Below are 25,764 nucleotides of genomic sequence, written 5' to 3' on the forward strand. Positions count from 1 at the left end.
CTTGGCGACATTTCACAAAAATAAAATTTTAAAAAGTGCCGGGTGGCATTTTATACATTGCTCTCGGTCTTTAAGAAGACCAGAAGCCAAAATCAGTGAGTTATCGCAGCATATAACGCGATGAGCGTTACTTCTTTAGAGTAGAGTTGGATATGCTATTTCACACGTAGAGCCCAGCTTTACGCCAAAGGGCTGAAAATGAAGCTTTAATACTGCGCCCAAAAAAAACGTCTTCTTGGTGCGTTCATCAGCTAATTTCTGTAGGATCAAGCTCGCATTCGATCGTGTTGAACGTAACATACTGTGTGGCGTCTATTGGCACACTACCAATTAACTGACTGAACAGGAGTTTCAATCATCAAACACAGCTGTTGGGCAAGTTGATGCATTATGATTTAAAAATAGAGCGCGACTTGGACTACGACACAAAAGAAGAACGACGGGACAAGCGCTCACTTGCGACTAGCATTTATTGAAGCATCGTCTCGTATTTATACATTTATCATGATGCTATTATGAGTTTCATTACATGATGCTACAAGCGCTGGTCCTCACGAAAAAAAAAATTTCGTACACTCAGGCCGTCTTCATCGCAGAGGAAAAATCACACAAAATATAAAAATACGTCTCTGAGAAATGTTCAAAATAACAAAAAGAATGACGAGGGTTGTCTACCTTACTCAACTTACCGCTGGTCTGAAAAATACAGTGATAAGTACAAAAAGAGGCTTCACGTTTTTCAAAACTGGGTATTTAACTTAACACAGCCTATACATGAAGTTCCTCCCAGCTCGTATACTGACATGTCTTTTTTTGTGCGTGGCCTCTTCGGTTGCTTTTTAACCTCGTTTTTCGAAGGATGGGGAAGGATTCGGTGCATTCTGCCCTTTCTTCTGCTGGAACGCGAGGGCGAACAAGGGCCAGATTTTGAAGGAACTTCGAGGAAGTGATGGATAGCTCATACGTTGTGCGGCATCAGCGACGTCGGAACCTCCAGAAGCTCGGTCACCGCTTTACGTGTGCTGAGAGGTGCAGTTAACACAACAACAACAAAAAAAAACACCAAGCGGTTTTATTTATTTATTTTTTTTTTCACTGCGAAATGATAGAGGTGAAGTTCTAGGTACTCAGCCTCGGAGGAAAACTTTAGCCGTCAGAGGGTCTTTTTTTAAGCCTCCTGGTACGCCAATTTTGTTCCCTTACAAGCAGTAAGAAGTGTTATATTTGTTCTTTTACAAGCGGTAAGAATCAAATTATGAATATACTTTTAGGTACGCCAATTTTGTTCCCTTACAGTACAAGTAATAATCAAAATTATAAATATAATTTTAGATTATTATTTCTAGTTTTATATTTATTATAGATTTCTAAGCTTTCAACCCTCGTGACCTGTTTTTCTTTATTTTTTTAGTTTCCTATGTCAAATATTAGCTACCAAATATTGTAGAAAGCGTAGTAGGTGAAAGATACGCTCCAAAGCAATGGCGTTTTAAAAAGTTTCATCTTTTAGTGGGTGTGCGTTGGCTGCTCTGCGGAAGAAACCGGATCTCGTTATACAGTGGTCAATATGTCGGAAGTAGAATTCACTGTTTCGCGCACCGAAGGCTACGTCATCGAAAACAGAGGCGGAGGCTGTGCGCGATCGTTCCGGATTGATTTATGCCCCACAGGTTCATCCTGTCTCATACACATGTGTATTTGTGTTGCCTTCACCCCCCTCCCCCCGCCCTCATTTGAAGCTTCGCGGTAGGGTGCAGCAAGAGGGCGTAATGCAGAAATGCAACCTTTTTCGACGTCGGGGCACTTGCTTACAAAGTGCACTTGATACTGCAGCTTGCATAGACAAGCATGCCAGTCTCATCTGTTGAGGCAGTAGTACACGATAAAAATAAACAAACTAAACTTATCTTTTTCCTTTCAACAAGGAATATTTATTAGTACAAAGCTTAACAAGCACTTGGACAACGATGCGCGCTTAAGGCTTCATTTACAACTGCCAGATCTCTCTGACGCATTCTCGCCTAAATATCGTACAGGGAGGCGCTTTGGTGTTTCCTTTGACTCGGAGGAACAGCCACCGCGGTCCAATACTGAACCTGAGTCATTCTTAGGGAGTTGCTTATTTTCCAAGGTGCGGGACAACCCGCGTACACGCGGTTGCTAAGGCGGACCATTTCTAGAAATGTGACGCTTCTTATTAAGTGTTGTAAAAAATGATCATGCGGGGTTTCTTTCTCTTTTTTTTTTTTTTGTTGAAGTCTAAGCCTATCATAAAGTTTTGAACGAAAATTTGACCTTGATTGCAAAGCGATAATCAGTCATAATATTTACAGTACGTCATCGTATCTTTCTCTCTTGCGTCCCGCAGCCCGGCCCGTACGGAGCAGCCCCCAGGGCCTGGGACCCCGGCTCTTGGACCCGCTGCCCGCGGAGCTGCGCTTCTCCAATTCTACGGGTGCCTCCCTGAACTGCGGCGCGCTGGGGCAGCCGGCACCGAGGATCTCGTGGTTGCGCGAAGGCGCCGAGCTTGTGCCGCTCGAGGGACTCCTCGTGGTGCTGCCGAACGGCACGGTCCACTTTCCGCCCTTCCCGGCGTCGCAGTTCCGACAGGACGTGCACGGGACCACCTACCGGTGCAGGGCGGCCAATCTATTCGGAGCCGTCCTTAGCACTGAAGTGCGCGTGCGCGCAGGTACGCTCCTACTCAACCTCACTTCAATCCTGTAAACCCAAATGCGCTTACACATGTGCACACAAACACACTCTCAAACGGCCGCCAATCCTCACGAACACACACCTTCCTTCCTGTTCTGGTGCGACACCACTTCTGCCATACTTCCCGGTATTTCAGGGTCAGAAGATGACGTCATTCTTAACTGAGGGGCCAGCCGATCTGCTGGCGGCGCAGCGGGAAAGGTGGAGGGGGGCGCAGTTATGCGCCGGCCTCACGTTAAGCCTAACGTTACTCTTCGAGGTCTAACGTCGTCAAACGGCACCCGTAGCTTGAGGTGCAATGAGTTTGACATTGTATGGCAGCTCGTTCAATTTAGTGTTAGGGCTGTTAAACGTTAATAGTAAACGTAGGCTTAACAAAGGCGATTGACCGAGGCTCTAAGTTGTATTAACTGAGAGGAGAAAGGAAACACGACAAAGGATGATGACGACCACGCTTTCCCGCTCATATTGCGGAAATCATCGCCATTGCAATCGTCGTTGTCATCGCTGTCGTCATCGTAATTATATTAAACCACCCAAGCATAGATGTCATCTGCAACTCTAATCAAGCTCGCCGACGGTGGCACATGCACGCAGGTGTGTAATGGACTACAACTTAAAAGATGGTTTTTCAACTCCATCAATTTTTTCATTCGAGATGTTCAAACCAAAGCAGATTTTCTTTTTTTTTTTAATATGTCAGGCATTTTGTTTATTTTCTTCGATCAGAAGAACGTATTTATATAAGTAAGAAAACTACACTATCGTCAAGGTTTAGCAAAAATGACCCAAAGATACCGTTTTCTAGTGCGGCAAATAAGCTTTGCTACTTTTCCCAGCTAATAGAGACTTGCTTTGTCTAATCCCTCACATTTGTTGAAACCTATGGCAGCCTGGCATCTTTTTCAGCCATTTTAATGAACCAACGACCTTTTACTATACCTTTCCGTCTTCCGTGAAGTTAACAATACCAATTTCGTCCTAAATTACGGCCTCTATTATCAAAATCTTGTAACACTACTTCTGTATCAAATAAATAAATGAAGCATTTATTATTTTAACAACCTTTCATTTATAGAGGCTTTAGTGTATTGAATATCAGGGTGTTTGAATAGAACTGAGAGCTCCGCATCCCAATTGCCTTTATTTTAGTTCGGAAATTTGGTCAGTCATGTTATCCGTATTTTATACTCATATGTCTGAAATAACTTAAAAATTCGTTTTAGAGGCACTACTCTAAACTGAAGATAAACTGAACGTCTCTAGGATCTTAAAAACGCTGTCGTGAAAGCTGCACTAATTGAACGATTCGCAAGGGAAGTTTTGTAACTCTGCATACCTTGTTAGAGCCACTGCTGTGTTGTCCTAGCTACAAATGCGCCTATTGACTTGAAGGATTCATTGTTTTGTCTCGAGACAAATTTATGGTTTCATCGGGACCACCACTTATGTCGAACGCCGTTTCAGATCTCACACGTAAAGGGAGAGCACCAAGTTGCAGCAGTTCGTCTTTTTCAAACCCTAATTACTCAAGTTTATTCTGCGCACGCGCATTACTAATGCAATCAACATGTGCATATTTTCCCCAGAACAACAGCGCACCCAGAACCAACACCATAACTCGTCGGCTTGTTAGTATAATTATTAAGAAGCACTTATGCAGCTTCTACGAGACCTGTCACCTGAGTACGTCGCGCCCCCCACAGTTAAGAAAACTAGTCCTTGTTGCGGGGAGAAAGGTACGTTGAGTTATTATGCCGGGCGTTGTCTCGCTTTTACAAGTGGCTAATTATTCTGCAAGAAAAATACCAGCTTGAAGGCAGAATTCTCTGGAGAAAAACGACACTCGGCCGAACGCCGAAAACAAATGACCGCACTCCTCGTGAGGCAATTAAACAAGATAAAAAAAAATTCGAGCACAACCACGTCCCCACGAGCGTTCCGTCTTAAATAGGGAAGAAGAAGAGTAGCAGCGCGCAATCAGGACCACCAGGAAGAACGGAGGCGAGCAGCGCAGGAATAAGAAGGGGCGCCACGTGTGAGATCTGAGCAGCCCGCATCTCCTTTAATGAGTGCCTAAGAGCGAGTCGTCCCCAACGCAAATACTCGGGAGCATAGAGCCGTGAAAAATGACGTCGCCGCCAGAGCCTCGTGCTAGGGAGGAGGTATAATAAAAAGGGGGGGGGGGCAAGGGAGAGGGGGAGGGCACGGCGATCTCCCGACACGGGTTCTAGGGACACGAGAGTAGGCCGAGGAGGAGTAGGATGAGGATAAGGAGATGGCGGAACATGCGTGACAAATAAGTCCGGCCTGGCGCGCGCTTCCCTGCCGCCCACGCCGCCTGTGCAGCAGCAGTGGCACACCCTCGTGTCCTTCCCGCTTCGGGTTGCGTAAGGAGGCGTACTTTTTCCGGGGAAATGGCCGGGAACGGAAACAGGAGCGGGGCCCGCCGCGGTTTGGAGGAAGCCGTCCGGCGAGTCGTGTAGCTATCGGTGCTCTGTTCCCGGCCTGGTTAGCGATGACCACAAGATCGACGGGCTAGCCGTTCGTTTTTTTTCCTCTGTCTCTGTACATACATCGCTGTCAGCTGGTTGGCTCCTCGGGTAGAGCGGTACTTTGTCACAGCTTGTGCAGCCGTTGTTCCCCTTTCCTGGCGCTAGCCGTGACGGCCCTGTCATGGTGCGATACGTGAGCTGCCGCGCGCCGGGACCGCATGCTATTCGAGGCAGATCGCCACGGCCGTTAGCTAGCCTTCTCGACGTCTGTTTGGCTGGTTACTATGGAGCTCCATCGCAGAGCCTCTTTAAGCCGACCTTCCGAGAAATGCGGTGGAGTGAAAAGGCAAGCATGCGCCGTATCTTATGTCCCCAGGTGCGAAATGTACTCATATCCAAAACGTTTGCTAGCGTTTGCATTTTTTTCTTCCATATCTACTCATTTGTATCCGGCATTTCTCTAGACAAATGCGAAAAAAAAAACAACGCTTCCACAATTAGACAGCTCCTGATCCGTTGTTTTCCTACACCTTAACCTATTCGGCAAGTCTTGAAAAATCACTGCGAACTTTTAGTATATTCTTTTGTGTGGATATTTTTGTTAGTTTGCAGACACAAGCATAACTAGTTATTGAAAATTAATATTTATTCATCATACAAAAATATCTCAAGCAGCTAAAAATTAATCGGCGCTAAAACAGGGACGAGAGGAACACGTAACTCACAACATGGTGCCGAACTTCCAACTAGAAATTATGGAAGCTCTTTTTATTAGACAGGCAGGGGATAACTGCGTGAGTACTCCGTCCTTATCGCTGACTGATAAAGAAGTGGCTTTTTTAAACACGTGATGCATTTAGACGTGACAATTGCTTTTCGTTTTTAGTTCTTTAGTTTTGTGTATATAAGCAGCATCTTTTTCAATAAATTCTAGTTGGAAGTTCGGCACCGTGTTGTGAGTTACGTGTTCCTCTCGTCCCTGTTTTAGCGCCGATTAATTTTTAGCAGTATGTACCAACTCGCCCACATCAAGCTTTTGTTATCTCAAGCAGAGAAACTGGTGGGCTGCTAGCTACAGCTTGTGAGGGCTTGGTATCAAGCGAACACCGGGGGCTAAAAGTTTGCAAGACACGATTTCGACTTTCAATGTTGATTTCTCTTCTTTCTCCGGCTAAGCTCCTGCCACGTGTATGACGATGATACCTCTAAGCGTGATGCTTCACTTATAAATCCATATTAGGGGCTGAGCCCGCACGTAGTAGAGAAATTAGCTTTGAAATCCGATATCGTGTCCTGTAAACTTGTGACCCCGGGTGTACAACAGCGCAACACTAAACAACGCAAATTAAACTAAAATTAAGTTTCAGGGCAGCATGCAACATACAACCAATTCCGCAATATTAAATAAAACATATTCTGGGAAAGAGACAATTCCAGGGATGTTTAATTTTAGACTCATACTCATACGTTTCCATGTATTAAACTATAAATAGTTAGGGGTGACGCGAAAATTGATCGTGGTAAAGGGCCCCTTAGGTCTTCGGGCACCTGCGCATGCGCAAACGATCTGCAATATGGTTACATACTCCGCACGAGTACGCCCATTAGTGAAGACCTGGTGCAGGATGCCATAACTAATGTGCTATATTTGATATTTTTCGCTTTTTTAACGAAGTTTCGGAAGGGTAAAATCAGAATTGCTGTTACGGGCGCCAAGTAGGTCTCCCTTCCTTACCACTTGGAAGTTACTGAAAATCCGCAACCAATATAGGTCATTAGAACTATCCTGAAATACTTCAGTTCAGATCCAATTGGAAAAGAAAAGGAGTAAAACCCGTTCAAACCCGCAAGCAATTTGTATTTCCTGGTGTTGACTACGTTTTTCACGTTCTCAAATTCGAAACGTGAAAAATAAAGTTAGGTCTGCAAAGTCCCCTGAACAAGGCAAAATGAACCCTGGGGACGATTCCCACGCATCTGAACAGCTATTTTCTGGATACGTTATTCGAACTTGCGAAGGGTTGTTTCCGGTTGCTTCTCTGCGTCACTTCACATATTTGCCCCACCAGACAAAGGAGACAAGGAAACTCCGGATTATACATTTCATAAGCTTAAGGAAACTCCGGGTGGTACGTTTCATAAGATATAGTAATATTGTTTATAAATAAAAAAAGTGGTCGTACTATAACAACAATTCTATATCGTTTTGCTTGGGTTCATAACGAGCAGTTATTTGCCTATAATTTCGCGAACTTTTATACTCTACCATTTAGAACGCGTAATAGTCGTTTAGCTTAACGAACTAAGGAAGATCTGAGGGGGCTAATGGGCATGGAAGCAAGGCAACCTAAATAAGCAAGAACAAATCAGGGAATGCACAGACGAAAACAAAGCTACTAGTAGTTCCAGCGTCGTTCCGGAGCGTATCGTGACCTGTTCTTTTTCTCGCCTTTTCTTTCCCCCCCACAGTCGTAGAGCAGTACTACGAAGTGCAAGTATACGATGAGTTCACCATTGCCGGGAACACGGCCGTTCTCCGCTGTCACGTGCCGTCCTTCGTGCGAGACGACGTCGTGGTCGTCTCCTGGGAACAGAAACAGGCCGAAAAAACGACCGTCGTCACAAATGGTCTGGACTCTGCTTTTGCGTTTCTTTTTCGCCAAATTATCAGTCGGCTTTGTTTACGTACTTGCCTGTTTCGTTCAGCCGAGAAAGGGCCACGTAGATGTGCAGCTTCCACTGCGGGATGGCGCTGGATTGCTTCCTTAACCGAATGATTTAATAAACAATGATTCGGTCGGCTCAGAGTCTTCGCAATAGCTTGTGCTTTGGCGGTAGAAGGAAAGCTGAGATTAGGAAACAACAGAAATAGGCTCGACACCCCCCCCCCCCCCCCCCCCCATAAAAAAAAGCCTGTAAAAAATGGGGTGTGAGTGTTCCAGCTAGAAATAATGTAGACGTAATGGCTCAGACTCGAAGCCTGTCGTAGACGGCAAACAGCAAGTTTTCTCGACGGGTTTGCTTAGATCAGACCAATTTCTGCTTCGATGACGTGTTTTTTGAGCCCCCTAATTTCTATGGCGGCTTAGCATACAACTAAATGATTGCGTTAGTGCAACCATTACAATTTACTCTTTTATTCCCTTTTTTTGTATTTTTGTCTTGTTCTCACCCACACGATTGAAATGTTACAGCGGGTACGGCGAGGAAACAGCTGGCAGTTTATAATGGATTAGTCTTTTTAGATTGGAAAGGTGCTTGAAATTTACTGTACAACAGTAAGCTACACAATTGAAAATTGCTATGTTGTCCTACATCTGTTCTTTGTTGTTGTTTTTTTTTATTAGAGATCACTTTCTCGCACATCGCTAACATTTATTTTCCATAAAATTCAAAGACGTGCGTTTGAATGGTGATTTTTCAAAATTTTCTTTAGAGGCAGAATATCGAGCGGCACGATTTTTAGCGCAATATAGAGTGGAATAACAAATCAGTTCTAAATTTGAAACATCAATCGAAAACACAGTACTCAAAATGATGCATATCTTTGAACGGAAGGCAAGTTGGCTGGTTGGTGCATGTTACAAACGCGAGAAACAGCGCGAATTAACGGCACGCAGAGTAGAAGACAAAGACACACAGCGCTAACAACCAAGCTTTTTGCTTGCGGGTGACCTAAATATATCTCTACCCAGCAATGAAAAGGGAAAAAGGAAAAGACGCAGATAACACAAAATGAGCAAAAGTTCTTGTCAAATAAAGCGTTCACATTCATCGATAAGGAAGGCCCAGGTATTCATTTGAAAGATACATGATTTCATTTTCATACAGTACCACAGACGGTTTGCTTACACAATTGTCGCACCTCAGACTAATGCAAAAAAGCTTCATTTATTTCACGCGTGCGCTTGTCGGCATATCTTCGAATGATTTGACACTGGTCAAATTCCGGTTCGCAATTACACTGGCGACAGTGTGAAGCCAAGTGGCCGCAGACATTCGCTTTGAGGGAATTTGCATGCTCCTGGAGCCGTAAATTTATACGTCTCCCCGTCTGACCTATATATCTTCGTTTGCATGTCAGGGGGATTGCGTAAACGGCACGCCGGGTGTGTGTATTCTACTCTGCGTTCCGTTAATTCGTGCTGTTTCTCACGTTTTATCAAAAAGGTGATTAAAAGTGCGCGCCAATCAGGTGACGAAATACAAAAAACGGGGAACCTACGGTGGTAACGTGGCAAAGTGGATGTCCTCGCTACAGAAAACCTTATAACATCAACGCTATACTCAGCCACCCTCTCGAATGCATAACAAGTAATCGATCCCGTACCGCCTCTTCCTTCCTCTCTTTCCTTTTCGCAACTACGGCCATGTGACCTCCCCCATCTCAATAATGGTCATTCAATTCAATTCAATCTACGAATACAATAAAACCAACCAAAAAACGCGCTATAGATAGAAAATAAATCGAGAAACATTCGCACAGACGTATAAACAATCGCAAAATGCGCTACTTGTACACTGCATGGCATCAAGAAAGGTGCAATGATCGAATTTGTTCAGCTGGGTTTATACAACGCCCTTCCGATTAAAAGATTTAGAAAATACTCAAGCGGAAACGAACCCACGGGGCTCAGCCTCACATAGTACGCCCTTAATTATGCTTAAAATATTCGTTCATTTGATTGTTGTTTGCTATTTTTAGGCCAAGGTGAAGACAAAGTCGAATTAACCCAAAAAATAAATTGTCTTATCTAAGGTTCGCCCGAATGCGGAGTTTTTTCTGTCTCTTTCTTTTGACCCATGAAAAATACACTTTAAGGCAAAGCCAAGTTTTTTGCGACAGTTTTGTAACTCACCTTCTAAGACAAACACTGTACAAAAAATGTTAACTTGCTTGACAGCTAAAGGGACTCTTGAGTCATGCTTATTTCTACGTACTTTTTATAATCGCTTAGTTCCCAGCGGGGCTGTAAACGTTAAGAAATGTTCGTCCGTTGTCAATGCATGGGCTTGGGAGGAGTGTTGTTTAAAAAAATGAATAACGAAGGTTTGTGAAGCAAGTTATATATGCTATACATATAAGAAGACTCAATAACCATGCTGAGTTCTGTTTCAGTCAGTGCAATAGATATAAAGAAGTCGCGGCTCAAACGGAAATAACATGATGCCGTCATTTCAGGGAATACGGGTATTCCGGATTCTTCACCAGAATTCACCAAGAGCATTCTAAGAGCATTTTAACAGGTGCGTGTTCGCGCACTAGGAACAAACTGGACTCTTACATTAACAAAGAAGTAGGCTAAATTGCAAAGAAAGTTTCTCGCACTATTTTAACCCTATTACGGGCAAAGACAAGGTCATTTCTCTCGTAAAAATTCATACAATTCTAAAAAATGACCCAACCTTCATAATACAAATTTAGAAACGTGGACTGCAGAGTTCACTGATCGTTCACATTTGGCAGTAAGTGTGTCTCATTTTTTTCCCCTTTTTGTATCAAGTACTACTCTTAATGTAGATATTATTTCGTACTTATGGCAAACATTTATCAAATATTGAATGCTTCTTATCGCTCTTAATTATGCATGCCGACAAAGTTTTGTTGAACGTAATTAGTTTTTTTGTCTTTTTTCTGCTCTGATTAAAACAGTGAAATTTTTTTAGGCTGATATGGAAGAGACGGTAAATCAAAACAAAGTGACAAAAGCGCGGTGAACAAAAAATTCAATCTTGTATACCATAAGAACGCCCGCATGCACGCACGCACGCAGAACAGCGACCACAGGAAATCGCCAATAACACTGCTGCTACAAAAGCTTAGTGCTGAATCCGGCAGTGTAGCTTGTTTGCGAAACAGCCATTCCGAGACTGGCTTTTTTGTTCGGGAAAGAAATTGACACAGCAGCTCCAGAGAGAACACACCCTTGAGAAATGGCCGCTTGGCCGCAGTATGGCGACATTCCGCTCCAGCCAGAAAATGCGTGGTCGTATAAATCACGGCTTATTTGCCAAGTACAATAAAACTACATACGCTAACGCGTCAACGGTGCTTCGCAATGTCCTGCTAAGAAATTTGTTCGTTTCTTTTGCGATGCACTTTTTTTTTTCTTTTTCAGTACACGAGTGTGAGAGCTTACAACAGAGGGCGTGCTTCAGAAGGTCAAGTCCGTGCTCCCTTCTTAAAAGCCTTTAGTTTTCAAAGGCGTTGCGCAATGGCACTTCCACTCTCTCATGCCAGAGATAAACAAAACGAAATTTTAAAAGGAAACTAACATCGTACTTCTCATGCGCAGAGACTGTTTACTTGGCTAGCCAGAAGCAATTGTGTCTCTTTCTGTCTGCGCTCGCTGTCGCATTGGCGATTTGTTTCGCAGTAAGCATTTTTAGTTGATTATAGAACGTGGGTATACGTTCTGGTTTGTAGCTCATATAGTTCGTACGGCAATTTACGGACGCACGCTAAAAGCAGGAGGGGCTTTTGGTGTGCGTCCTTAATAAAGGCGACTCACTTCTGTCGCTGCTCTCCGATTCACTGGCTTTCTCAACGGCCTCAATGAAGTTCACTAGCAGGAGTGGCGACGGAGAGGACAATGGTTGATCGGTCAGGCTGCCGTAGTCGTCGTAGGAGGCCGAGCCTTCTGGCATTCCTTGGGGGTCCGCGCTTGAACATCGACGCAGCCACTCCCCCCCCCGGCACATCTTCGCTCACTTTACTATGGCTTGCTGGGAAGTTGTTCCACGCGCCAGGAATAATGAGCGCTGAACTCCTGGTCACACTTTCTTCTAGCCTGGATCATTTTATTCTACTGCTGAGCCTTAAAATGCTCAGTAATGCCATTTAAAAGTGAAGTGGTACCAGACTTTGCAATGAAGAAATGGATTACTGTCTTTCCGTGTAGCGGAATCTTCGAAACATATCTTCACGAATTTGTCTAGGTTCTTTGGCATCGGTTATCTTGGGTCGCTTTATCGATGACAGAATGACTTCACGTAGTTCAGTAGAAGGAAGAGGGGGTCTTACGGTTGCGCGGAGAAGCTGCAACTCGCGCTCTATAGTGTGCCTAGCTCTGAAACGTATAGCACACCTGACCGATAAAATTATAGTGTAAGGACGCAAGCGTTCATTCAAGTACTTAGGCGGGTTACCAACCCATTTCTTTTGAATTATGAAGGAATGTTCGTTTCGCGCAGCTTTGAAGCAAAAAACATGCCTTCTAATGCGTTGCGTTAAGTGCGAAGATTACGGTATCAGAAGAGCACTATAAGCGCAAGAAATTTTATTGGTTAGAGTCACACCTGCAGGCCTATTTCAACGCTCCAATTATTAAAACCTACTGCATTGGTTCTCCAAAAGTGCTACGATGTCAAACCCAGCATGAAAACAAAAGCGTAATGTAGTTTTTATCAATTTAAAGAAAAGCATATAGTCTTCACTAATAATTCAATTTATTGAATGAACACGCTAACATATGGTATGCCCAATATATACGCGCTGTGTCTATGATGAGATCTATTGCACTTTCTAGATGACCACTTGCTGTAAAAGTGATATGCAAGCAAACAGCAAAGAGATAGTGTATATATTCTGTCCGAATTTCGCGATTTCTTTTTTCGTTCGCCGTTCTAGGTGCTCGCATGAGCGTCTTTCCAAGTGGTGAGCTGCAAGTGCGCCGTGTCCAACAGTCGGACGCTGTAGCGGACTTCCGTTGTCGTACCTGGCACCGGCTGACGGGAGAAACGAAACTCAGCTCCTACGGACGGCTCGTCGTCACAGGTAACTTTGTCCCCGGCGTTTCGTGCTTGCTTTGTTCCGTTCATCGACCTGGAACAAATTGTCCGTTTGCGTTCGCAAACGGCAATGTTTTTGTATGTCTATGATGAGATCTCAGCGCCCAGTCTTGTCACGTTCTTTGTCCCGTTTTAGCGCTGTTTTTCCATTTTCAGTTATGTACCAACAAGCCCGCACGAACACACTTTTTCAGTTTTTGTATCGTTACAAAAGCAGCAGACTGAAACTTCCTTTAAACGGCACACTGTTTCCAAGACGCTGTTGTCACAGGCCACACTAAAAGAGGTTACAGTCCTAGAAATAGGATTTCTCAAAAAATAAAACACAGAAAAGGTGTGAACGACGAAACACTAACTCATCCTTCTGGTCTGTCCATCAGCATAGTAACGAAAATGAGAAGGCACCTTAATTAAAACATTTATTCGATAGCGCTAGTTTGTATACAACATAAAACGTAATTACTAGCATTACAGGACAGGGACTTGGCTTCACCCGCCGCGGTGGTTCAGTGGCTAAGGCGTTGCGCTGCTGAGCACGAGGTCGCGGTTCGATTCCCGGCCGCGGCGGCCGCTTTTTTTTGATGGAGGCGAGAAGCGAAAACGCCGGTGTGTACGAGATTTCGGCGCACATTAAAGATCCCCAGATGGTCAAAATTAACCCGGAACCCTGCACTACGGCGCGCCTCATCGCCTGCGTTGAGTCGGCGCGTTAAACCCTACAATCAATCAGGGACTTGGCTTCATGTTTTTTTTTTTATTTGCGCCACTGTTCTGGTCCGCTAGTAATGCCGTTTATCAGGTCAAGTGAAGATACAAAAGGCAACCCAAATATTGAAAAGAAATCGAAACAAAAAAACTGTAACAAAAAATGCAAGCAAAGTTTGTTAAAAAAAAACATTGCATCGCTGCTCGTCAAAATATTATCAATAGCTTCGTTTGCAGCATGCATACCCAGCTTTCTCGCTCAAAATTACAACCTATCGGGAACCTAGAAAAACCACTTTAGGAAAATCATATTTGGCATAAAGCTAGAAGTCAACGTGAAGATTAAAACGCTGAAGGAACATTTCAGGTTTCTGCATATTTTTTTTGTGTAATTCGCTGTCAAATCTAACTCCCCATGCATTTCTATGGGATAGTTCCCATGGCTCAGGAACCCAGTCGCGCAACGTGCGCGACTTGAAACTGTGCACAAAGCAAGTATTCACCCCAAATATTAGCTGTGCAAAAGAACTTTTCATTTCGCTAAAAAAGTGCAGAGTAATCACTGTTGAAAGGACTGCCATGAGCGGGAAAGCTGCACATGGGTACGCAAACAGAAAGAGGAGCAATACACGCTGAACCTCCGAAAGGAGGCGCTGTAGTTTGAACAATTCGTGGACACCATCAATTACTGTGCCACCACAACGACAAGCCGTGCCAAATTTTATTTCTGTGCATAGTGTTATTCTCGACGATTCTTACAAGACGTTTACTCTTCCTGCGTTATTATTCTTTTCTTGCCGGCGATGGGCAGACCTGAAGGTGAATGTGCCACCGCGGATCACCAACGTGCGCTCTACAGTGGTTACACACGAAGGTGACTCCGTCGAGCTCCCATGCGCAGCACAGGGATACCCTCCGCCCAAATACCTGTGAGTATTCTCATTTGTGCGTCAGGAGTTGCTCCTTAAAATGTCAGCCCAATAACGAGCCAGTGGTCTCGTTTTCACGCGTATTGTAACTGGAACCATGGCTGGGGAGTATTGCGATACTAGGATATCACGATAGTATTTCAGAGATACTCTTGAGTATCTATATTTTACTATGGAAAAACGTTTGAAAAATATATTTGTATCTCAGTAGTGAAATATTTTTACGGTGTATCGAGTATATTGCGATAATCTGACACATATGAGTATCGCGTTACAGCCATTTTGATTGCGCAGAATGTGCATTTTTTTGTTCGGTTGGAGCCATATCGCTTGCTTTTTTATACCTTCTCTCGGTTTTACTTTTTTTTTTACTTTTCACGTGGACGCCAGTGTTAGCTTAAGATGCCGGACGCGGCACCGATGAGACAGCCAGGTAGACAATTGCCACCACGAGGAACATGTGTGTTCTGGCTCTCCTTGGCTAGGGCAGTCACACAAAGGAAAGCGAAGGATTTTAGAACATGAAGTCGCCGAAATAAGAGAAGTATTTCAGTATCTGTATCCGTATCTCTGACCTGTATTCCGGAATTTTTTTCTGTTCCTGCGAAAGTATGTCTAAAATTTCCCGTCACGTGAAACTTAAATGTATCTTAGTATCTGTTATTTAGGCCCCCAACGCATGTATCGCCATATTCATATTCCAGAATGCATTTTTAAATATCTCTGTCCAGCCTTGTTGAATACGCTGCCCTCTCGTAATACTGCTCTATAGTAACAACTTATTTGCTGGCGAATCAGAATCGCTCTTAAAATCAAGCCAACTTAAACACGTCAGCAGAAGTGAGATATTTGTGTGGAAGTCTGAAGGATGTTGTATATTAACTTCATATTCCTGCATGCGAAAAGCGTGGTATCGCCTCAAGGTAGGTATTTTCATTTCCGCTCAAGAAAGAACAAATAAACAAATGAGGGGGTCGTTTTACAGTTCGAGACTTTTAAACCTCTTACTGTATTCCCTAACCGTGTACTGCAACATTCTGTCTAAAATAAAACCGTTGATTTGGCTTGGCTTGATGCACTGCCACAGACGGGAGACGTTAGGTAGGCCAGCAAGCCTAAGGATCTTCTTTCCCTCCTTTATTTATTCCACAGCTTGAAAATGTTCCTTCTTTGCCGGGCAACTTCGCAGAAAAAACAACCCCGCAAACAACGACTTTCTGCTAGAAACGCGACACCCCCTAAAAAGCGGTGGAGGCTGCGCAATGCCGAGCTTCGAAAAGGGACCGGAACAAAGAGGGAAACCGAAAATGCGGCCGACCCTTGCAATGTGCGGCCGCACCCGCAAAGAGAAGAGACCGCTGGTCAGCAGGGCGAACGAAAGGACTCGGTGGCCGACTGAGGGCGAGGGAGGGACAGAAAGGACTGATGGCGACCCGCGTATTTTCCCAGTCTCCGTCCAGGACGCCGCAGTCTCTTGATGGATGGAGACAGAGAGCCTCTTCACTTCCTCGCGCGTGGAGCGTCTTCTTCGTCCCGGCCGCTGCTGCCCTTCTGGCCATGTGCATAACATGTCTCCCGGCTGTCAATATCCGTACCCTTCGACGCTCTCACGTTTTCCTCAGGACCCGGTGACGCGGCTCTCTTCTTATCGCTCACCTTCCTCTCCTCCTCACGTCGCATCCTCTTTTCTCCTCATCTCCATCCTGTCTCCCCTACCTCCAAACCTTATTTTCTTCCCCTTTCGTGTATTTTCCGGTTCGCCTTGGCTTGGCTCTGATCGGCTAGCGCACGTCTCGGACGCGCGGCCACAATACGCGTGTACAACGCGCCGGCGCACCCCTATCTCCGACGGCTCGAGAACAAAATACCCGCGGTGCGTCTTGCCGGGAGCCGCTGCTGTCGAGGGTTTTGCCTGCGGTCCGAATCGATTGAATTCGAAATAGGTTTAGAGATCGCCCTTACAGTCTGACTGAAGGAGCATTCGCTAAAAAAGAATAAAGAAAAGGAAAGGTGGGGGAGGGACTGAAAAATAGACAGAAAATGGAGCGGTTACGGCCGCAACACACGCTATCGAATTTGCAATGTGAGCAGCTTAGGCGAGTGACAGCCAGCTAGATACATCATCCTCACTATCAAACATCAAGATCTATGTAAAAAAAGAAAGCACGGCCGATTTCTGACGCTCACGGAAGGTACAAATAAGTTAGACGGGGTCTGCCTAGAATGCGTAGAGCTGTATAAACCAAAAAGTAAGAGGGTGGGGCAGTTTTTTGTGTTGTCATTATAGTATCTGCAGCGCTAGGATGATCTCAGATGTTATTTACCGAAATCCAGATTTGCTAATTATCTTGAATATTCCAAATTTTCTGCAATTCCAAATCACCTATATACCTTCTTGCAAAAAAGCAGGACATTTATATGCATCGCTATAAGCTTCGAATTTTCATCGCCATTAGTACAACAAAGTCTCATTCACTTATATAACTCCGGTGGAAATTTCAAGTATATTTGCAGCGTATTCCCGCACTGCGAGATCTGTAAAGCTTACCACACTCACTTGGACGCAGTTTGACACATTGCGCTGTAGCATCACCAGAGGGTCAAAGATACCACAACAATAAGAGAATCAGCACTGATTAATTGCCGTTAATATTCCGAATTGGTTCGTCAAAATCTCAGTGACATTAATACAGGTCACATCAGTGAATCGAATCCTCGCAAATTCTCTCCCGTCGGTTTATGTAAGTGTTGTTTGCTGATGAATTTCGTGCGGCTGTTCTTATGGAGCACGTCGGAGTATGTCACAGGATGGATGCAGGCCACCTAGATTTTACCAAAATAAAACAGGATTAATCTAGGGCCCTTTACATCAACTTGTTCCTCCTTCATTCGTGGTGACAAGTGCAGAATCACCAGCAACGCGCCTTCAGTAGCTTTAGCTCACAGAACGATGCCTGCCGGTGTCGTGATGGGAAATCGTAGAAACGTCATAGACGTAACGCCTTTCCTTCGTAATCGGTGACAGGCTTGTAATCGGCCACTGCTTCGTCTTCGTTAAAATAAAATATTTTCAAGCTATTAATATTCAGCAAGCGGTTTTTGAAACTTTTCGTGCAGTCATGAAAAACGTGATGGCTAGAGGCGCTGGCAGCATTCGCTACGATCTGTTCGCTCACCTCGTACTGCCGGTGGTGGGACGGAAGTGTTGTGGGGGCCATTCATTTTCAGCAGCGCCAGATTACTGCTTGCGGGGTCGGCACACTGCCATAGTCCTAATCTCTCTGACTTCAAATGTCGGGAAGCAGACGAGGATACGCCGTTTGAGTTTTGAATTTGATATTTGATATTAGGTGAGAATATCTGACCCCGAAAAATGGTTTAGTGGTGGCTTTATGAAAAGTAGTTCAAAGCGAACGATATGTGTGCACGATAGAGGCAAGGCTGCTTTATTGACAACAAACTCCCATGTACAAAAAAATCCCTAACAAATTTCGCGCAGCGTGTTTCAGTGTGTCATAAAAAGCGATAAACAACTTCTGAAAACTAAACTTTTGCACAACAAAACCAAACCACAATTCATTCACAAACGCCGCCGCATGACGACCATTTCGTCATCGCTGTTAGCCTCTAAGCATATCCGCACTCTCAAAAAGTGACGCTTTTAATGCTCCGTTGACGCAGCATAGACAACATTCACATACTTATTACGGAATATCTATTATTTTTTTACTTTGTTAAAGAGACCCAAGAGTGGTTCATTTATTGTAAAAGAATGTAAAAAAAGAAAACGCGGAGTTTGAATGATACGGACGTCCTGCTCGCTTGAAAGTCTGTTTTATATTACCACTCATTTTCAACCTCTTCTCAGGTGGGAGAGACTAACCTCGTCGGAAAACGGAAGCCCTCCCACCGTGGTTGGAAGTTCGAGGCACGAGCCAACCGAGGGCTCCTTGCTCATACGCAAGGCGGAGGCGCAAGACGCCGGCAAATACCTCTGTCTGGTCAACAACGCCGTCGGGGAGGAGCGCGCCACCATCACCCTCGATGTTCGATGTAAGCTTACGCTTGAACAACTCTCCTTCAGGTTTTTATTTTTTTAATAGATAAGATGATGAGTCACTTTCCTTTAACGTGGCAGACGAAGCTGTGTTGCATCAAGAAACCTAAGGTGCTGGGCATATTGATGAATCATGCTAATGCGTATTTTAGTATTCTGATGTCCCAAGCCCCCTCGGCATAGAGGACTTGACCGCTTTGATGACCACACAATGCTCCAGTTTCTGCGAAGCTTGCGGAACTTTTAACAGCACTCGGCTTATCGGTACTAGATTCAAATGCACGAGGGAGAGATCGACAGACAGCGTGAATTGTTAGGCGTTCTGTTATTTGATGGCCTGCGTTGGCGACTAAGTCACCGCTTCCAACAGAGTTATGAAGCGAGACAAGCTTAGAGTCTGCTTATGTCTGGTCTGGAGCTTGGTTTTACTTTTTTTTATTCTAGTAGCGCGCATTCGCATCCGAGTGAACAGTGTACTCAGCGCCCTTTTTTTTTTTTTTTTGCCCTCCACTTCTTTAGCTTGTCTTCTAAAATCGCTTAACATTCTTTTATTCCCCCGCTGTACTTTCTTTTAATTCTCCGTGCTTTGTAACTGTCACGTTGTAAAGCCTACATATAGTAATACATTTTGTAGGTTTTATTGACAGGCACTAAGGCTATTTTTCTACTAAAACTGGGTGTACGTAAACTGCAATCGGGTTTTTGACGCAATAATAAGGAAAAAAACAAATATTTAAAGTAGGACAAGCCGCAAGTTCACACAGTTCGCGTGCGTACTCACATTAAGTTTCGAAAATAAATATTTAGTAGGCACAGGAGAGACAAATCTGGAAATAAAACCACGTTATCGTATGGATAAGAAACCATTAAGTGCCCCAATGTCCGAGCAAGCACGGTTTTCTGGTACAGAAAATGCCCCCTGCGGTAAAAAGTAAACAACTACGTAACTTGAGCCACACCGAGTATGCGGAGTAGTTTCATAAATTAAACCAATTAGGCTAAAAAAATACCACCCCTTCCTAAAGAGAGCTGAGAGAAGCTCGAAAGCTTTCTAACACCAACACTCAGTCAAGCTTGCGTCAAAACCTTCGCTAGAAGGGCGTCCACCCTTCGCTGAAAGTGAGTCCAATCGGTCGTTAAAGTCAAACCTTCAAAGTCGGAAATTGCAAACGAAGAACAAACTAATGCGAAGATTTTTCGCGCACTAAGTAGACGCATCGACGAATGATCTAAAGGTATCTCGATACGTGTATTATGAAATAAAGGTATACTATTGTACTCCTTCTTCATGATCGATGCGTGCATTGTCCAATCTATACTCGGGAACAACTTTTTGTGGCAATGGATAGAAAGCTACGGGGGAAGGGCAGAGGAGGAGCTTTGTCAGCGCTGCAGTTTTGTCAGCGCTGCAGTTTTGAGGGCGCTCACTGATATGAAAAGTCCTCTGGGGTTGAAAACTGGGCACCACCACCACCGACGTGTGTAGCGTGCCTAGATAGCGCGAGCACAGTATACCGACAGAGCAGCACACACACACGCTTAACGCACACGCTCGCTTACGCCGGCAAGCTGGCTAACCGAACGAATTCCGGAAACGACGGATAGTCCCAGTTGCATCAGTATCACTTGGGAGCACACTATCCAAACCACTTGCTTTGTTTTTTTCTTTTTTTGACAGATTTTGCTTCTCAAGCTTCTTAGAAAACGTATGCGCAGAATAAAGTGGGGAGCTACAGAAGGCTGCTGACGTGGACGCCATATTTCTTTTCCTAAGGGAAACTATGTAACGCCAGTGACGAAGGCCGCAACCAAACAAATTCCAAAACAAAAAATAATGCTCTCTGGTTCACCTATTCTGGCTAGTAATTTAGTGGAATTATCAATCTAAGTCTAAAGCAAGCAATATATATATATATATATATATATATATATATATATATATATATATATATATTTGGTGGTTATCACAAAAAAATCGGGCTCGTTAACACTTTAATTTTTTGGTGCAAGCCCTTTTAATGGTCAACGGAGTGAAAAGCCGGAGTCGGCTGCAAAAGCTGAGGACCGCTCCCGCGTGGTCGCGAAGCGCTTCATAGCACAATCTCAGCATTATTAGAAACACAAGTAGATAACGCTGCTAAAAAAGCAACGCCTGGGTCTCACCAGAGCCTTTTGGAAAGCGCAGGGTGCAGCTGTGGCTATGAACGCGGTATTTTGCGGCTACGAAACGCCATATCAAGCACGTGCACCGCTGACCTCACTTAACGCCCCACCAGCCACCATTACTCGCACCGCGAAATTGGAAGAAGTACTCAGCGTCTTTCAGTAGGACAATACTGTATTCGCACTCGCAACTCAAAACGAGCGCCTAAGTGTCTTCTGCGCTTTTTTTTTTTTTTTTACGTACAAAGCCTCTTGAAGCGTTTACTTCAGCGGCGAGCAGCAGTTTCAGCTGCTAAGCTAAAATCAGTTGTTTACCAGTGAAGCTATGCAGCGCATGCGGCAAACAACTTAACTTTTAACGCACTCGGTGAGCCGAATAAGACCAGCTGAAAATGCAGTTCCGTGGTGATACGCCGCCTTTTGTCAGGCTTTGTGGCAAAGCTTTACTGTCGAACAGACAAAGCACGCTTTACAGGACCTCCGGTTGCCACACATTTATCGCGTTTTAGGTAAACTTGGCATCATTTGTGTACAATGTTGCCCACGCTTCTCGCAGTAGTCAAACAGCCATTTCCCTGTCTCACGACCAATTTTCGTACAGCTGTTTAAGCTAGATGTCTAAACTTTGCCGCTAACTCGTCACTTTTGACGAGATCTCAGCCAAACGCGCGTGAGCGGAAAGACCCGGTAAACGACTCCAATGACTTCGCGGAGATGTAATGATGAGGAAATTCAGGGCACCATGTGTTTGTGCTGGCGTGAAATATGAGTATTTAAGGTGCCTGGCAGTTCTCCAGAGAAACTCTCTGCGAACAGGCGACGGCAACAGCGACAACTTTCAAAATGAAAACGTACTCCTGCAAACTACATAGCCGCAATTACAATGTCTTGACTATAAAAAAAAGGTAATGTTTATCCATCTCTCTTTCGTGCCATTAGTTACGTGAGATAATACAAGAAGATATCACGAGAAATTGTGACCTGTTCTCACACTCCCCCCTGAAAAGGAAACATTAACACAAAATGTGTCGTATGTAGCTCCGCGCTGGTGGTCTGCAGATTTTCGCATTATTTTCTGCTACTTTGGCGGGAACATCGACAGGGGAAATTCTCAAACCGAGACGTGGTGCTGGCGTGCATGTTACTGCCTATAGCGACCTGTCACGCACGCCACTGAAGTGAGTCGATAAGTTTGGCTCCAGTTCCAATGCTTTTAATATTGGGAACCACGGTGTGCCCACGGTGGCCACTAGCACTCTGGGTAGTAAGAACTTTAAAGGTGTAGTGAAAAAACCAATATATTGCGACATTCAGCGGCCACCTGTACATTAGGCCGACACAAAACAGTTAGGCATTACAAAATAGTGCTCTACAAAAAATTTGTTTGTGCTACTTTGTCGATTCAAAAAATAAATGTTTACTCGGAAGGAAAACTTTACTTTAAGATGCCCGATTTGAAGTCGCAGTAACAGCACACTAATGCAGTGATAAGCACGGGGAGGATTTACGATTTTGATTGATCGTAGGGTTTAACGCGCCGACGCAACGCAGGCGATGAGGCAAGCCCTAGTGGTGGGCTCCGGATTAATTTTGACCACCTGGGCATCTTTAACGTGAGCCGAAATCTCGTACACACGGGCGTCTTTTTCTTTTCGCCTCCATCAGAAAAGCGTCCGGGAATCGAACCCGCGACCTCGAGCTCAGCAGCGCAACGCCTTAGCCACTGAGCCACCACGGCGGGTGGATTTACGATCTTGAATGCGAAGCGAAACCGCCGGGTAAATGCGATAAAAGATAAGTGTTGACATGCGGCATCGCTTCTTCCTAATTTTATTATTTGGTGGCCAACTTAAACTACAAATTTTATACAAACCCTAAGAAGGCGAGTCAACGTTAAGCGCATATAGCTTTTTAGGCAACGGCATTTACATTCTTTGCGCAGTAAAGATATTAATACGTTCGTATCGACTCTACCACGACTTCACCAGGCGCAACATTCTGCTCGCCGATCACCGTTATTCTTCGCGATGGCAACACTTGTTGAGTTTATCCTCCCTTCGCTGATAGTCTATTTCTTTTAATTTCCTTAAATGCTATTAGACTTTCTGTGTACACTCAAGCATTTATTTCGCCGGGTTACGAAATTTCCCCCAGACAGCTTTGTCACCGGGCAGACAATGTATTGAGAAAGCTTTTCACAGCAAGAACCAGAGCGCAAACTCACTGCATATTACGAGTGGTGCCAAGCATCCTAAGTTATTTCAAAGGATAATGCGCCTCGTCCAATGCACGCATACACACTCATACCGACATTTCTTGCGGCCCAAGTTGTGAGTCTACTACTTGCATCCAAATAAAGCTTTCTCTTCGGAATAAAAACGCTGAAATATTGTTCCGTCTCTTTCCAACATTGAGATTCGAGGAGTAAGCAACGTGAACGAGTGGCATTAGCTGCTGCACATTCGGGTTCTTTTATTTTGGTGCTTGGTTACTTGAACAACCTGGTTTTTCTGATAATGTTACCACTCGCAGAAACCTAGCAACTGCAAAGACGAACACAGAAGTAAGCCAAATAAATGAACATATTTCAGTGCCACCTTGTCTTAATTAAATTCAGGATAGCAACTCGGTTTGTGTGCTTACGAAGTGAAAAGGCCTACATACGAGCAAATTCGGGCCCGTTCTCGACGCGACGAGCACTAAACAAATTCTCGCTCTAAATAACTCAACCAGACCGGCTTCGTCGCGTCTAAATTCAATATATATGTAGATTGTGCCCGATTCTCTGTTTCGAGAGTATGCGTTCCCCATATCTTTTATTAAAGTCAACTGGCGCGTGCGGCGACAGCTCACGCTCCGCCGTCCCCGCTTCCCACTTCGTGCCTCTGCCTGCTTCATTCTTTATCAGCATTCGAGAAAGCCAGACTGGGCGACATTTGTAGGGCCCCGCGTGCACTATACTGCACTGGGGTATAAATATGCTGAGCGAAACTGCGCGCTTCTTTCGGGACTAAATGTATTCGATAAAGCCGCAAACTTGGGGCCGTTTCCCCTGATCCGACAAGTCCACACGGTTTAGGCGTGCCCACACCTCGCGATCGAACACGCGCTTGAACGCGTCACATATTTCCCGCATCGGTTACGGAAGTTTGCAGCAAGAATTTGAAAGGAACGAGCACGTGTTGGGTCTCTAAAAAGGTCCCGATCTGCAACTTGCATTTCAATGCGCAACCGAAAGTGACTACCCTCGGTGGGATGGTTGCATTTTTAAAACTCTTGTGATTTATGTTTACTTCGATGCGTTCGTAACACGAGCTTCACCGGTAATCGAGTACGACGGGCCATGAACAAAATACCACTGAACTCAGACACAAAAAGATTCGCGCATCTCCACGAAGTGAAATGGCGTGTGGGCGACGCACTGGGGATCGTTCTTACCGTAAATCACCCGTGAGAGTGCTTACTGCTGCTAAAACGATTTCCAATCCAATCCCATCCAATCCTATCCAATACAATTCAATTTAATTCAATCGAATCTAATACAATTATTTTAATCCAATCTAATCCAATCCAAATTCGATTCAATTCAATCCAATCCAGTCCAATCCAGTGCTCCTCGCGCATGCGCAGCACGGCTCTCCAGGAGCACTCTCTCTCTCTCTTACTCTCTATCTTTAGCCTTTTGTGAACCTTTTATTTTGTTATTGTTGACCTTTTGTGAACCTTTTGTTCACAGAAGTTTCGATTTACACGGTGCTGTGCCGTGAGCACGAACGCCGGACGCTGGACAAGCCTAGGCCTTAAGGTGCTTCGCCACTAAAGGGATTAACGTGCGACATATGATGAGGACGTGATTGGTACAGATAATTTTTGTTCAGCTCATTGGCGGTAGTGACCGTGCTCTGGCTAAAAAAATGACCAAAGCGGCTGTTTTCTGGAACAGCTTTACATACTTCAGACTCCGATGCAGTCTAAAATCTTCCTCTACCTCAACAAATAATGAGCTCCGTGATTTAGGTGCACAATGTGACAAAAGCAACACATGAAAAGAAAAAAAAAACACTTGCCGACCTTTTAGAATACAACACGATAGAGTAAATGGCGATCACTCCCCCCCCCCCCCCCCCCCCTTCCACCACTTACGGTATTTTCGTTTGCTGCTGAGATAGATAAAAATACACCATTATTCTGCACTAGGTGCCACTCACGTTAAATTGTCGCTGAAGCGAATTTGTGAAGTCTTATCTCCGCCTGAAATTACATTTTAATGTATTTATTCAATATTTAACTATTCATAGGATTTTTTGGAACCTTGGTTCATCTGTAATGAGTGACACAAGAAAAAAAAAACAATGTGCTCTATTCCCGGTAACCGCACCAACTACCGCCAAAGCGTCATATGGCTTCCAATGTGTTTTTATGTTATCTCCGCGTTCATAATTTTCACTTCTACACTTTTCATGGTTACAATCGAGGTTTTATTTGTTCACGTGCAAGTTTACCCCTACGGACTTGCCAACGTGTCGTCATAGCCGAGGCAAATATTCTGCGGCAAGTTGGTGCGAGGGGAGCCGCACTTTATAAACCACTTTTCTTGTCAAAATATCTGTATAAATCGGCTTAAAATACTCGTAACATGGCCTCCGCACTCTACGCTTTATTCTGACAAGGTAATCAGAGTTAGACAATGCCTCCAACCCACTTCAGTATTCCTTTACACTGCCATCATGTAACTTTTTTAGGAAAGCGATGAAGTCGAGAGCATGACGGAATCCCGTCTGGCCGGGAGGGTACATTAGGAACGAAAAAGAGACGCCGACCAGTCCAAACAAAACGTACTGACACACAAAACTCCTTACGATGCGCAAATGGATGTTGAGCGCTCCAGAAAATCCTTACGCCTTTCCAT

At 44.5% G+C, this 25,764-nt stretch overlaps 1 protein-coding gene across 1 annotated transcript in view; it reads left to right on the plus strand.

Annotated features, from left to right (window-relative positions):
• LOC144179735 (cell adhesion molecule Dscam1-like) overlaps positions 1-25,764 on the plus strand; it is a 251,484-nt gene that overhangs the window by 131,157 nt on the left and 94,563 nt on the right. The window contains exons 2-6 of the mRNA XM_077708177.1: positions 2,369-2,692; positions 7,680-7,838; positions 12,841-12,987; positions 14,518-14,635; positions 18,504-18,688. Coding sequence (XP_077564303.1) covers positions 2,369-2,692; positions 7,680-7,838; positions 12,841-12,987; positions 14,518-14,635; positions 18,504-18,688 — 933 coding nt within the window. The remainder of the gene's footprint in view (positions 1-2,368; positions 2,693-7,679; positions 7,839-12,840; positions 12,988-14,517; positions 14,636-18,503; positions 18,689-25,764) is intronic.

The sequence above is a fragment of the Haemaphysalis longicornis genome, unplaced genomic scaffold (genome assembly GCF_048455015.1).
Source record: "Haemaphysalis longicornis isolate Haplotype H1 unplaced genomic scaffold, Haemaphysalis longicornis Haplotype H1 scaffold_4, whole genome shotgun sequence".
NCBI classification, from domain to species: Eukaryota; Metazoa; Arthropoda; class Arachnida; order Ixodida; family Ixodidae; genus Haemaphysalis; species Haemaphysalis longicornis.